General features: G+C 39.5%; 1 protein-coding gene across 1 annotated transcript in view; it reads left to right on the forward strand.

The window, feature by feature from the left end:
- Positions 1–10,771, forward strand: part of CEP85L (centrosomal protein 85 like) — a 118,010-nt gene extending 107,239 nt beyond the window's left edge. Inside the window, exons 11-13 of the mRNA XM_062572620.1 lie at positions 4,145–4,252; positions 4,637–4,850; positions 6,197–10,771. Of these exons, the coding sequence (XP_062428604.1) occupies positions 4,145–4,252; positions 4,637–4,850; positions 6,197–6,360 (486 nt within the window). The 3' untranslated portion in view covers positions 6,361–10,771. The remainder of the gene's footprint in view (positions 1–4,144; positions 4,253–4,636; positions 4,851–6,196) is intronic.
- The last annotated feature ends 3,536 nt before the right edge of the window (positions 10,772–14,307 follow it).

Genomic DNA, 14,307 nt, shown 5'->3' on the forward strand with positions numbered 1-14,307 from the left:
ATACAATTTATCTTCAGCTCAGATGATCTTGCTTTACTCCATCTCTTCAGCCACATTTTGCAGTTATGCTTTAGTATGTGTTTCCAGTCATTGTTTCCAGCTTGCATCCTGAAAACAAATTCTGCTTCAGACAGCACTGCTTCGAGCAGTACTGGTTTCTGTTTGCTTATAAGCACGATGGAGTGATTTTGATCTTCCTTGGTATGTTGTATAGTTTTGCTTGGTTGGTTTGTTTTCCTGAGTGTGAAGGGTTAAGATTCTAGCTCGTTTTGAAAAGATGTCATGCTGCATATAAGCATATCTTCAGAAAAAGGAAAAGCATAAATCGAAATGCCTTTACAAAGTCCATGTTTACATGATTATTTTAGATATCACAAAATTAACATTTTTATACAAAACAGATGGGCACCATATGATCTGACTTTCTTCTACTTTGTTACTCAAAGTCCATCCGTCAATCCGATCAATCACAATAAACCCAAACTGTGCCAGGGCTGGGAATAATGCCACTGAATTGTAACTTTATAAAGCAAAAAGGAAGATGTAAGGATGAACTAATGAGCTCTGTTAACACTGGGAAGGCACAGCACTGTGGGCTCAGCTAAGCTGGTAAGCTCATATGCTGCTTCAGAATTTTAAGTTTACGGTAGCATAAAATTAGGGTTGCATAGATATACTTTTAGAAATAAACATTGATTTCCACTTTCAACAGTTACTTTTAAATGATGCTACTCATGAGCTGAGTATGTTCATATTTGGAATATTCTGGAAGATGTTTTTGGAGTAATCAGCACAGCGGTGTAAATTTAGTGACGAACATAATTCTGAAAATACACTGAGGAAGGTAACACTTCTAAACCTGTCTTCCCTGCCACTTTCCCCTCCTAAGGAGGACTGCACAGTCAAATCTTTAATGTCTGGTACTGACACAAATGTAAAGCATGTACCTGGTACTGGTAGCAGTAATACAGTTGTTATAACTGTATAACTGCTCAGGATGTCACTGGACTTCATGAAGGAGGAATGCATGAAGGATTATTAAAATTTCAAGATACTTGAAAACTGGGAGGATATTTTAGAGACTTGTTCTCCTTTTCCTCCCTAAACATATTCTTTTTTGCTGGTGCCGCAGGGAGAGGATACTGAGCTAGATGGACCTTCAGTCTGACCCAGTATGACCGTATTTTCCAGCAGACACTGTTCAAGAGAGAAAAAAAAATAAAAGACTATTCAACAATCACTGCAGATTATACTCATCTGCAAGCACTACAAAGGAAATGCATCAAGCAGAGCTGTTTCCTCCTTTCTCCTGGCACAGCAGGTTTCCTTTGACATAGAGCAGAGCCTGTTTTCTTCCTTCCCTTCCTCCCCACTCTAACAGGAAGTTGTGTTTTCTGCTGCAACTTATCTTTAGAATGCAGGTTATCTTGACACTTCCTTTCTAGATGTTTGGTGTGGCTGAGCTGAGTGTCAAGTGCATGAAAATAGTTTAAAAACAAGTAGTCATTTGAGTTCTACTCAGTGATTTTTATTACTCACATAAAAATAAAGCTTTTTATCCAGATTAAATGTCTAAATTCTAACACCTTTGTTTTCCAGATTTGCAAAGGGTATGAAAAACTACTGATTTTTTGCTGCTTTGAAGTGTTGAGCTGAGTATGTTAGGAAGTTGTTTGTCAAGGCTTCACAACTTCTTTGTGTGGCCAGGCCATTAATAATTCCATTTACTATTTGTCCTACCTTCCTTCTCAGTATTCCCAGCGTTCTTTTCAGCACTGGTGACTCTTGTAGCTGGCAAGTCAAATACGTCATTGACAGAGTGTGAAGGAAGGCTTGTGTATGGTATAAGGCAGATGTACATACAGGCATAGGCTCCATATGTTGTACGATTCACAGTATTAGTGCCCTGAAAATCCCATTTTTCGTACAGTTAAGGAGTACTTCACATCGTATGAAGGTTTTTTGTTTGTTTTTTGTTTTTAACCAAAGCTTGATTGTTTTCTTAAGCCCCCAAACTGAGTTTGGCAGTTTGCTGTGGTTCTGTCAAGTGGTGAGCTTGTTTCTTTTTTGTCCTCTTTGCGTGTGTGTATGTGTGTGTGTGAATAGAAACACGGACACACACTCACTCACTCCCCTTTGAATGAGCTGTAGAATGAGAATGCAGCAACTTAAGCATATCTTATACTAAAGAGTGACTTGACCTTTCAATAGCACTTTATTTAAACTACCGGTTAGATTTCCCTGTAAGAGTTTTCAGCTTTGGAAGATCAATCTCTAGGTTTCTACCTGCAGAGATTCAAGAAAAACATTCTTCCCAGACAAGGCTGTTCTGTAAAGTGAGCTCTGCTGGTTTGTGAAATGCTCCTTCCCGTTGCGATCTCTAGTATCACTGAGTGGAAGGGTAGAATCAAAATTGTGCCAAAGCATGCAGCTTTGTTACCAGTGCTCTAACTGTATTTTGAGCAAGATAACATTGGATTTACATTGTATAATTGAAACTGGGTAACAGGCTTTACATATTAATATACTGCTGAATTAGGGATATGGAGGACACTTCATGTACTCTAGTAGCACAGTGTCAGATTTCTGAATGATACAGTTAACAACAAAAGAGGATTTTTATTTGGTTATCTCTTCATGAAAAGTTGAAAATATCTCTATGGTATAAAGCACCTGGAGTTTATATAATCAGTTTCATTGTTACTAGATCAGATAAGATAGACTGAATATTCCTTTTCTGAATTTTGCCAAATGACCTTGAAATGCATATATGCAGATACAAAAGCCAAGTAGCAAAATACATCTGTTTGCTTTTGACAGCAAAGACAAAACCATGATCACACTGAGTTCACCCCAAAAATCCAAGTGGAAATATGTAATGATTTCTGAGCTTCAGCTCTGTGGGTGAAAATTAGAAATCCAGTGTAAGAATAAAATACAGTTCGTTCATTTAATCTGGAATAGTCAAACTCCATTGCAATTCAGTGCTTTAAGCCCTTAATAGATGCCACATCACTTTGAGAAGTAGGATTATCCTTATCTTACTAGAAAGTAAAATACAAGTCAAATCACACTGGAACACAATTAAGTATAGTGAAGCTTTAGACGTAGCAGTTGCGTATGTTATTCAAAGTAATAAATTCATGAGCACTGTGATTCTCTCAAAGCATATGCCTCAGGTGAGCTGTCCGATACTCCCAAAACCTAGTGCAACTGATGCTAAAATGTGTTATGCTGGGCTTTGCGCAGCTTGAAGGAGAAGCTTCAGAGTAGTTCAGTCAGTTGCAGCAGGAAGACTTGAAGAGGGAAATTGGCCGCAGCTGATTGCAGCATTGCTAGGTTTGGGTTTATTGCTGCTTGAGATTGGTCTGGAAGTCAAACATAAAACGCTCCAAGACTTAAGTAGAAGAGAATCCTAGAAACATTCTGTTGATTTTATTACTGACGAAAATAATTATTCTGTCTGCTAAAATTATACTATCAACTACAAGTAAGTTACCTGCCGTTGTTACTGAACACAGTAGAGATATGCTGAGCGTTGCGATTGATCTTGTATGTGAATGGTTTTAAGTGGAGGTCACTGCTCTGTTATCGCCTGGCAAGGACTTTCTTCTCAGTTGTATAGCAAATTCACCAGGTGAATTCTGTGTTGTGAAAGGTTGTAGGAACCCATGGCACAGTATTCATGGAAAATAGAGATGAAAAAAACTTTAGTTATAACTTAGTAATTACACAGATGGAATTTAGTTGTCATTAATGTCCTTATTTCAAGTGAAGTTATGTGAATAGAATAAACAGTACTGCGTGGTTATTTTAGACTTCATACGTTCCTTGTTAGAGCAGCATTTTGCATGAGTGTTTTTGTTTATGAACTGACACTGCTCGTTTAAAGGGTTTGGAGATATTTAGAATAGTTACGTTAGCATGTAGTTATGCTAGCTGTTGCTTCAGCAGGTGGAACATAGTAGAAAATAAATGAGGAATTAATGCAAAGATAAATATAAATGCAAAATCTATAAATACATATAAATGCAAAAATAAATAACATTTAGGAATTTATTGAGGGTGCATTTTTTATCAGTGCAGTATGAAAATACATACAGTATAAAAATTTAAAATCATCACCTGTTTTCATTTGATTTAGTCTATGCAAGAGAAGCTTTTGCAAGAAAAGCTGGCAGTTCAGAAGATGACAAATGAGCTTGAAGAAAAAGAAAAGAATATAGAGCAATTAAATAGAACTCTCTTTGAAGTAAGTAAAACCCCTTCAAAACCAAACCCCAAACCAGACCAGCAAGGAAAAACCTTGTAGAACATGATTATGACAGCTCATAGAAGGGCTCTATGAGCTTAATACACACTTACTCATGCTAGGTGCTGTGCAGATGTGATAGATACCATCTCTACCTCAAAAAATGAGCCTTTCTAGTGCCAAGGCCAGTAAACAATGGACCCATAGAATAGACAGTTGAGTGAAAGCTGGTTAAATATTATGCTTTGGAGTCTAGAGAAACATTGATGCTATGTATTTAATAAACAATAAATAAAATTTTATTTAATGTTTGTGGTTTGAAACAGAAAACTTTTTGCTATACTGTATGCTGCAAATTAACTTTTTCTTGTCTCTTTCACGAAGAACCAAAGATTGGTGGAAGAGAACGCCTCTCTGAAGGAACAAATACGGCAGGTGGAACAGGCTAGGCAGCCGGTCTCTGAGAAGATGCCCATAGCAGACCAGTTGTTCAAGGAAATGTCCCACTGTTTGCATGACTTGAAAGCACTGTGCAGTATTCTTACCCAGAGAGCTCAGGGCAAGGAGCCCAACCTTTCCTTACTGCTGGGAATCAGATGTAAGTGATGCTGTCATTCTAATGATTACTTGTGTTTGACACAGAAGAGTAACAGTTTAGCTAAGTGGTGCTCAGACTTACCAGCTGAGCTTACAGGCCACAGGCTGCCCCTTGCTGTGCCTCTGAAGCAGTTGTGCAGGAGCTGTACTGGAGCTCCCTGGAAACACTGGGCTGCTAATTACATAAGAGTGCACAGGTCCTGGTCAGCTCCAAGGACAGAAGGTAGTCAACTGACTGTTCCCAGTCATGGATGTACTCACCCTGTTAGAAGGGAAAGGTGCATACTGAGAAGCCTGTCCCTCCTGAGACGCACTGCAGTCTCCTTGCGGGCTGATAGATGTTTTCTGCCAAACGTGTTCTGATCCAGAGGCTCGTAAGCGGGCCTGAGATAGATGCTTCAAGTACGTTTTAAAGGCTTTGGGCTCAAGTGATGGAGGGCGTATACACCTACAGCATGGATATCTGTGGGTGTGTGTTTCTGGGATGGGTGTGTGTGTATTAAAATTATTGCCTGCCTGACTGCCAGGCAACTACATCTTGAGTACTGCTAGTCACACATCTTGTCTTTTGGACTTACTCAGCTGTTTAACCTGGAGATGAAGAGCACATCCTAAAGCTAGTCAAACAAAAATTTAGTGTAATGAGTTTGTGTTAAGGGGGTTTTCTTCTTTTAACAAGATCACAAAAGAATTACTTTTTTTTTTAACCTGAATATATCAAATACTGTTTTCTGCATGTTTATTCGAACTAATTAGATAGACTTGTGGCTGAACTAGACCTTCAGCAAAGTAGAAAGGGGAAAATACATTGTCCAGTGCAGAAAAACTACCACACACCACACTTACCTGCACTGCAACCCCTTGGGGTATTGGGGGGTGCAGCATGTGACAGTCTCATAGTCCATGAGACCGTCGTCAATGAGCAGGATAAATAGTGCATGTGTATACATCTGTAGTACTATTCCATAATCGTACGTGACCTTTTTTCGTGAATCCTCTTGTCCCTCTTTTTTGAGTGGCTAGATAGCACTGAAACCTCCAGCCTGACTGTTCTGCCCAGTTTCTTCATCTTAGCACTGTTGTTGAGAGCCGCTGGCAAGCCTAGATCTTAGTGCAGACAGAAAAGCCCATCTTTCAGAGAACCAGTAATAGGTTCTGAATTGGCTTTAAATTCACACAGTACCATGCTTTGGTGGGTTTTCATCATGCTAGGGCATAATTTGTCTTGATGTAATTAAATTAAAATGTCGTATCTTGCTACCGTGCCATTTTGAGAGGGGCTGACCAGTGTTTCGCAAAGCACCGTTGTTAGAGTAAACTTTTAACTGTGGGGTTTGTTTCTCACAGCACTGAGCTGTTCAGCTGAAGAGAATGAAAATTACTACAGCACAGAAACTCTGTCGAAGAAGCTCTTGGATGTTTGCCAGTTACGCAAGGATATTGATGAATTAAGGACTATAATGTCGGACCGTTATGCTCAGGACATGGGGGACAATTGCATTACTCAATGACAACATTTCATCTAGCAGCAAATGACTTATTAAACGTTGCTGTGTCACAGGTCTTTGCATTTCTATTAAGGAGCCATATTGGAAGACTGCAAATAGAGCTGCACATGCATATCTGTGAGGATTGGGCATATTTAATCTTGGGAGTCGGGTGGGGAGGGGAGAGTCATTGGTTGAGTAGAGTGGTGCAAGCTACAAGAAATATTTCTCCAAACTACTGAATGTAGGAACAAGCTGTGAAGAATGTTTCAGTTGGATACTTTGTTTCCTTCATTAGGACTCATTTTATTACTTCATGGGGTTTCTGGAATGAGAGCGTCAAAATCACCATGTTGCTACTACTGTCCTTGCCATTCAAACCTTGCTGGAGGAATCATCAGTATTCTGAAACTGGAGAAAAGGGTCAAAGGACCTAGAGCTCTGTGTGGTGAAGCCAGAGGTTTCAGTGACTGCACTTCATTCTAGGAATTGCAGTTGGGATAAGCGTAGAGCACTGCAAAAAGTAGCTACTCTTTAGATCACCTAAAGAATTTGATAGAGGAAAGCTGTTATTTTCAGTAATGGATCACTAGTATGCTTTCTCAGTAGCAAAATCAAAAACAAGTTTCAACTTCATGTGTGTGAAATTCATCACATTTAGGACTATCAAATCTGTACGCTGCTTTAAGAAGCTTCAAAAGTACAAAGTCTGTCACAAACCCAGGGAGGAGAAAAAAAATCGTGGCATAGGATGTAGCTATCAGAAAGAGTAGACTGTATTTCAGTGTTTGTACAGTACTTTTTTTTTTCTCAATATCCATTTAAAAATGTGGTCAGTCTATATATGCAAGTTCCTTTCCCAGAAGGAAAAGGATGATGAGGTGGTGAGCAACCTCAACCATTTTTGAATAGAGCTACGAAATGGGCATTTGACGCTTTTTGCAAAAATCAGAGCTCAAGACAGAATGTTTCTGCTTACCAGTGTTGAATACCAAGTTATCTGAAGACTGCAAAACTTTCCACATTGTTTTGGATTTCTCAATTGTTCCATATTTGTAAGAATGGATTCCATTAAAAAAAAAATGATGATAAGAACATGTTCCATAGCTCTGCCAAGTGACACTTGCTGAATAAACTATCCTGCTCCTGTGGGACACCTGGAATACCAGCCCCTCACCTTCCTGGAACAACGTGGAAAGTTAGCTGAACAGTTGTGTGTGGTGTAAAATAGTATTTTACTGAAGGAAACAAAAGCCCACAAAGAGCAAAACCACTCTTAAATCACATTATTAAGAAAAAATGTGAGCACCAACTATATGTGATATTTAAGGAAAGTTTGGAGTGGCTGAGGTGAAAGAGTCAGCTGGTCAGCTGCCCTGTAGTGTTGGTAACAGCGGAAGTCTCAGTTAGAAAGCATAACGGTTAGGACTAAGTAAACAGAGTAAAATTCATGTAACGAATTAGTATCTTCGGTTTTCTGATGATATATAATAGCAAAAAAGCATCTAGCAATGTAGACAAAAGTTACCAATGTTTAACTTGGCAGTGTTCACTTTCTGTTCCGTGTTAAACAGTTACTGTTAATGTTCCTTTTATATTTTAGTGATTTAAAAATGTTTTTTTTTTTTGATGTTTTTTCTTCTTTTTAACTCTATGGACTTATTTATTCGACAGTATTCTCTATCATGAACCTACACCTGGACTAACCTGTGAAAAATAGTGTTACTATTTCTGTTACTGTTTCATGGTATTTTCAGGTAGATGAACCTGACTGATCCACCTCCTTGCAAGCACTAAAAACAGTGTCTAAATGTAATCTCAAGTGAAATTCCCTTCAAGGGAAAAAAGGAGGCTGTTTATTTTTAGTGTCTAAACACTGCTCTTCCTGTAGTTCTGAAGATACACCTTCGTACTAGTGCAAAACAGAAAACCAGGATCTTTGCACAAATAGACCTTCCCCGTTTCCTGTGCCTCTAACAGGACTGGCTTTTGTAACTGAAGCCTCAGTATTTTTTAACAGCCAGTTCCTTTGATATAGTTTGTTGTTCTTGACCCTGCAGTGAAGTAGTAGGTCCCCAGTTCATGGCATCTTTCTCTAATACCAGAAATTCAACAACAGAATTTCAAATAGTAACTTAAAAGTATTAGGGAGGGAGGAAACACCTAGGCCGCACATTATTTCCTTAGATGAAAATGTTATATTTATAAAAACTACCAAGCAACACATGCTTCTAAATTTTGTGGACATAATGAGTCTAATAGAGTGATTAGGAAGGAATGGGATGTTTTTTTGGAGTCCTTTTCTGTCACTTTGTGTTATTAAGCTGTTCATTTGACTGGTGTGCCTCCACTGTCCCGCCTCTCAAATGGCGATACTGTATGGCAGAGTTGAGATTAGTAATTTAATATTTGCAAAGCACTTCGGGAGCTTTTTTGCTCTTTAAGTATTGAAATTCCCTCAGGAAAGAGGTCCCATTTTAGTTGTAATACTTGGATTGCAATGCTACAATCTTCTTGCATTTTTAAATTTTTATTGAAGAATCTGTAATATTTATGTTGACTTTAAAGCACTTGATTTTAAAGCACCCTGAATTTATCTGCCTAAGTCATATTAAAAATAGGGAGGTAAATAATGGATGTATGAGCCAAAGATACAGATTACCAACTGAATATATACATTGATACAGTATTTTATTTAAATTCTTAAAATTTGGCTGTTGTAGTGGTAGCAATTGCTATATATGCATCACTTTATGGATGCCTCTAAATGGAATAAGCTTTGTCTAGGATATGCATGATTGTTTAATTGGTTAAAAAGTAGTGTGTGTGTGGTCTCATTCAGCATATTTAATATACAGTTGATTAATGAATGTTAACATTGGAATTGCTTAGATTTAGTCATGACAACTTTTTGCTGTAGCTGTTAGACAATCTCAAGGGCTGAAAAGCAACCGCTAATGAATGGATACTGTACAGTTCTGTCTGTCAGCAAATTTGTACAGGATTTTTTTTGTATAGCTTCAGATTAAATTTATACAATCCTTTAGAAGATACTTACAGTAATTAACTACTGTATTCAAGAATGTATTTTGAAAAAGACTCAGAAAGTAACTGTCTTCGAACAAGCTATAGATGATGCTATGTATTTGCTATATAGGAGTAATGCAGCGCAATTGTATAAACTTGGTTTAGGTTCCTAGCCTCACCTGTGTAGCTTTATAGTGTGATAATTCTGTGAAATTAAGTTTGCTATAACCACCCACTCAGACATCAGCATCTTAAAACTGCCAGTAATTGCAGTCATGCAGTAATTGCAAGAGCCAAAGTGATTTTATCTTTTTCACTTCAGAAGGTTTATTTCCTTCCTTTGGCCTTGCTGCCTGCTTTTGTTTCAGATGCTTTTCCTGGCTGCTTGCAGGTTGGGAGCACGAGGAAAAAAAGGAAAATGCTTCCTCCGCTCCTGCTGCCCTTGCACTGGGAGCTCCAGCACGCTGCTGTGTACCAGCATGGGCTTAGTTTTCTCCAGTTTTCCTGTCCTTATCAGTGTTCTTACATAGGTGGAGTTACGTCTCTAACTTGGGTCTTCTGCCTAATCTAATGGGTTCTGTCATGAGTGGGGAAAAGATCTTTTGAATTAATCTGCATTCTTAGATTGAAAAGAAGTTAATGGATATTATGTAAAGAGATCACTTACTCTAGTAGCTCATTAGCAATATTAATTTGACAGCTGCATACCTTTGTGCCTTTTTTGCCCGAAGTAAATGTATATTCCCTGTGAACTTCAGATAAGTTGTTAGAATGTCAATGACTGCACCTTGTTTCCCTCTTGCCTGCCGATACTTTGTTTATAGGCTTTTGCAGTAAGGACTCTTGCATAATATCTAGAAATACAAGTACTTAAAGTAGGTACTAGGCATACACTTTTGATGTTAGGCTGGTTGTAGTATGCAGCTTTTTTGAATATGAAGTGTGAGCAGGAAACTCAAATCATAGTGTGTTGATTTTGTGTATATTAATTACAGTATATCATTAGTTCAGTGGGGAGGAATGCTTGGAGCTAACTTTTAAAAGCACAGCTGACGTATGTACTGGATCAGTCCCTAAAGACTGGTAGTTTTGTAAATTGAGTTCAATTTTTGAACTGCTCAGAATACCTCACATGTAAATAGAGTTGTCATGACTTAATCAAAATGTGTTCATTGTAAAAAGCAAAGAAGCCACTGGCTGGCTCAGCTTAGGCTTGTTGTTCTTGCCTCTTTTTGTAATTTTTTTTAAAGTAGGGTTTACAGCTAGAATTTTGAATGCCAAAGTTCTATTTATTAAATAATAATAAAAGTTTTCATTGTTAATGACTGGTATTTTTCCACTGGAATTTGTTTGTTGATGTTTGGGATTTGTATCCACAGAGCAAAAATAAATTTTGTTACAAAACTGATTTTATTGTTCTGTTTGTCCAATATCTGGTATGTAACGGAAGGGACCAAAGCTAGACAATGGCTGGAGACAAGAAATGCAGTGTGAAAGAATCATAGAATCAGTAAGGTTGGAAGGGACCTCTGGAGATCATCTAGTCCAACCTCCCTGCTCAGCAGGGTCATCTAGAGCATGTTACAGAGGGTTGCATCCAGGCGGGCCTTGAATATCTCCAGAGAAGGAGACTTTCCCCTCCAGCAGACAACCCTAACTTTTCTTCAGTGGAGTGCCCTGGTAATGAAAGGATTTGAGAGTTGCTTTTTTAGGAGAAGGATGCTATTGCCCACCTCAGGTATTGACTAACAAGAGAAATGTATAGACTGCAAAAAACACTGCACCAGAAAAGTTAGTGGGGGGTTTTTCCTCCCATCCTACAAGGAAACACAGGTTGAGGGCTCTTGAGTCACTCAAGCAGGGGAGTTCACTAACGTTACAGTTAAACATCAGCTAAACAAAAAGGTAAATGGAAAACAAATATAAAGCTGTAGTACGTTTGGTGGTATAAAGGCTATACTGGGGAGACCTGTGGTTGTTTCCTCACAATTAGGTTTTCTTCACATCTAATAGAAAGTCCAAATAATGCATGAAAAGTGTTAGATTGCAGGAGATGAGTTTTATTTGGAAGAAATCAGCTGGATGCTTTGCTACAGACAACAGACTGGCAGGGCAGATGCTCTTCTCTCCAAACTGGATAGCGCTTTTCTACCAGAATAGTAGTCTTGGGGTGGAACAGTGGGGTCTAGGTAACCTGGAGCTCTGCTTTGGCTTCAGAGGAAGCCTGCACAAGTCAAACCCTGAGGCAGAGCAGGTGCATCACTGCTACACCTGGGTTTGTTCATAAGCTCAGTAGCTTGGCTCCTGGCTGCCAGCTGCAGAAGTGGGAAAATGATGATCCCAAAGCTCTTTCAAAGATCACAGAGAGGAAGAGGATGAAACTTTTGCCTTTTTACATCCTCAGCTCCAGGAAATGTGACTCTGGATCATAAAAGAGAAGGTGGCAGCGATGACTCAGGTCTTGTTTAAGCTTCTATAAGCTCTGCATTTCTTGCTTGACATGGTTGACTCCTCAACTTTGGAACAAGTGGCTGTCCCAAAGCCAGTCACATAAGGGAGGGGGAAAAAAAGCAGATTGGGTGTGAAGCAAAAGCAGTAGTGGGTCTGGTACCAAGGAGGAAACTAGGGATCATGTGGACGATGTAGGGTCTTTGGTTTTTTTTAGACAGTAGAAATGGATGTTTAGGTCAGACTAGCCAGAAAGATGTGAAGGTGCTCAGAAATCCCTACCGTGTGAACTCCCAGAGGTTGCTGTAGTGCCACCCATCCAAGCAGTGCTGACTTCACTTCAGTATTAAGTTAGTTGATGCAGCCTGAGGAAAAGTGAGAAGCTAAAATTTAAAACATGTAGTAAGAGTCTTTGTAAGTGCAGAGGATAGACCAAGGAAAGTGTGGTCAGCTGAAAATGATTCTCTCCTGACAACTCTTAGCAAAACTTCCAGAGCCCCTTTGGAGTAGCAAGTGCTGAATGAGCTGGTCTTGTGCTCATCCACCAATATATCACATTGTGCAGAGCACAAGAGTTGACAATTTCTCGTCTTTTCAAAGACTTTGGGAAATTCACTTGGATTAGCTAATGCATAGCGTGTGGTACAGATCACTTGCTCTGCTCAGACCCTGTGACTGAATGTTGAGTGATGTGCTGCTAATTCAATTAAAAACATTCCGTGCTCTGTATGAATGTATGTAAAGGGCTGCACAGATGCCAACTTTCCATCAGATTTCTGAGGTTGACCTTTTGTGAACTTTTCCAAGTCAGGTTTAGGTTTCAAAGTATCATGATTAAAGCACTGCTAACAATAGTAGTGGTAGAAAATGTTCTGTTGCTTTTCTGCCGCAAACAAAATGCAATTCCAAATGTGGTTAAAAAATAAATTTTAAACAATAACATTGTACATAGCTGCATCTTGAATGAGGACAATTCTCAATGGCTAAGTCTACAGTAGATCACCTACTGTACGAAAATTAAACAATTCTGCTGAATTTGCTAAGGACACTAGTTTTTTTTGTTGTTGTTTTTGTTTTTTTCCTAATGAATGGGTTATGTATACTTAGGGAATTTCCAAGTGGCACAGGAAAGCATGTCCTGAGAATTACAGTATTTAATTATAAAAGGAATGCATATTTCTCTTCTTGCTCCTTGGCAGGCTGCTGCTTTTCTCATCCTTTCTCTTGATGTTGATTGTAATTTCATGGAGGTAAAGACATGCTTCAATCATGGAGTTAAAGTACACACAGATACTTTGGAGGAAACTTGATAGGTTCAACTAATGCTTCTAGGATCTTTCATGAACAGTTTGGCAGCTACGCTGCAGAACTTAAACACATATATTAATAGACCAGAAAACTGATTTACTATTCTGTGTACCTGTGAAAATATTTGCCTAGAGGAAGGAGAAAGGATAGTGTTGTCAAGTTCTGGTTTTAAAAAATGGTATTTTTGCTGAGCAAATTATAATGCTAAAGGCTGCAGAAAGGGAGTTCTCTGACCCTGAAGTTTCCCCTCAAGACAGAACTGATTGGAATTTGATATCAGAGAAGCATGTCTCCTGTGCATTAAAAACTGAGAATATGCTGTAGCAGGTGGTCCCTGACTGCCGGAAAGATGCCAGAAAAACTCTCCCAAGCCAAACTTGCTATACTGATGCTGGCAGAAAACAGCTTTGTAGTGGCTGCAGGTGCCTAACCAGAAAGCTGCTTCAGGGCACTGCATGATCCTCATGAGCCCTTCTGCAGGGAGGCACCTGCCCTGATGCCCTGGTGGAGCCTGGTGTCCCCTGGGGTCCCCTGCTTCCCCCAGGAGCACACCAGAAAGCTGGTCCAGAGGTACCTTTACAGAGCAGAAGTCACTTGCATGGAGCCCAACCGCATCCCTCGTGCCACATTTCAGCTACCGCTAAGGAAACTGCAGCAGTTTGAGAGGCAGCTGCCCAGAAGGAGAGCCCAGCGGCGTGCCGGAGGCCATCTCTACAATGCAGGGGCTCGCGTGGCCCCGGGATGCGCCGCCATGGGCTCGTGCCGTGGAGGTGCCCTGGTCTCTGCAACTGGGAGCAAGAGGCTAGATTTTGCCATGCTTTTCACTGTCCTTGTTCCTCATTTCTTTCAAAGACCTGATGTGCCGGCTCAGTGACTTTAGCCATACCCAGCTAGCTTGCTCTTTCTGATTTGCCTGCAGACACTGTGTTTGTGTTGTTTTTTGTTCCTGTTGTTGTTTTGTTTTGTTTTAAAGCTGTAGGTAGACTGAAAAATTAGTACTTTCTTCTTAGCAATAAGAGTGCGTGGCTGATAGCCATTCAAAATCAAGAGAATAATACAATTTCCTGAATTAATAGACACCTTTGACCTTCATCATACCTGGAATTTACTGCCCCCCTCTGTGTGCTCCCCTTGGCTCTCTTTAAATACACCTAAGCAGTCCATTGCTGTTACCAAACCTTACTCAGG

This window comes from Rhea pennata, chromosome 3, assembly GCF_028389875.1.
Source record: "Rhea pennata isolate bPtePen1 chromosome 3, bPtePen1.pri, whole genome shotgun sequence".
NCBI lineage: Eukaryota > Metazoa > Chordata > Aves > Rheiformes > Rheidae > Rhea > Rhea pennata.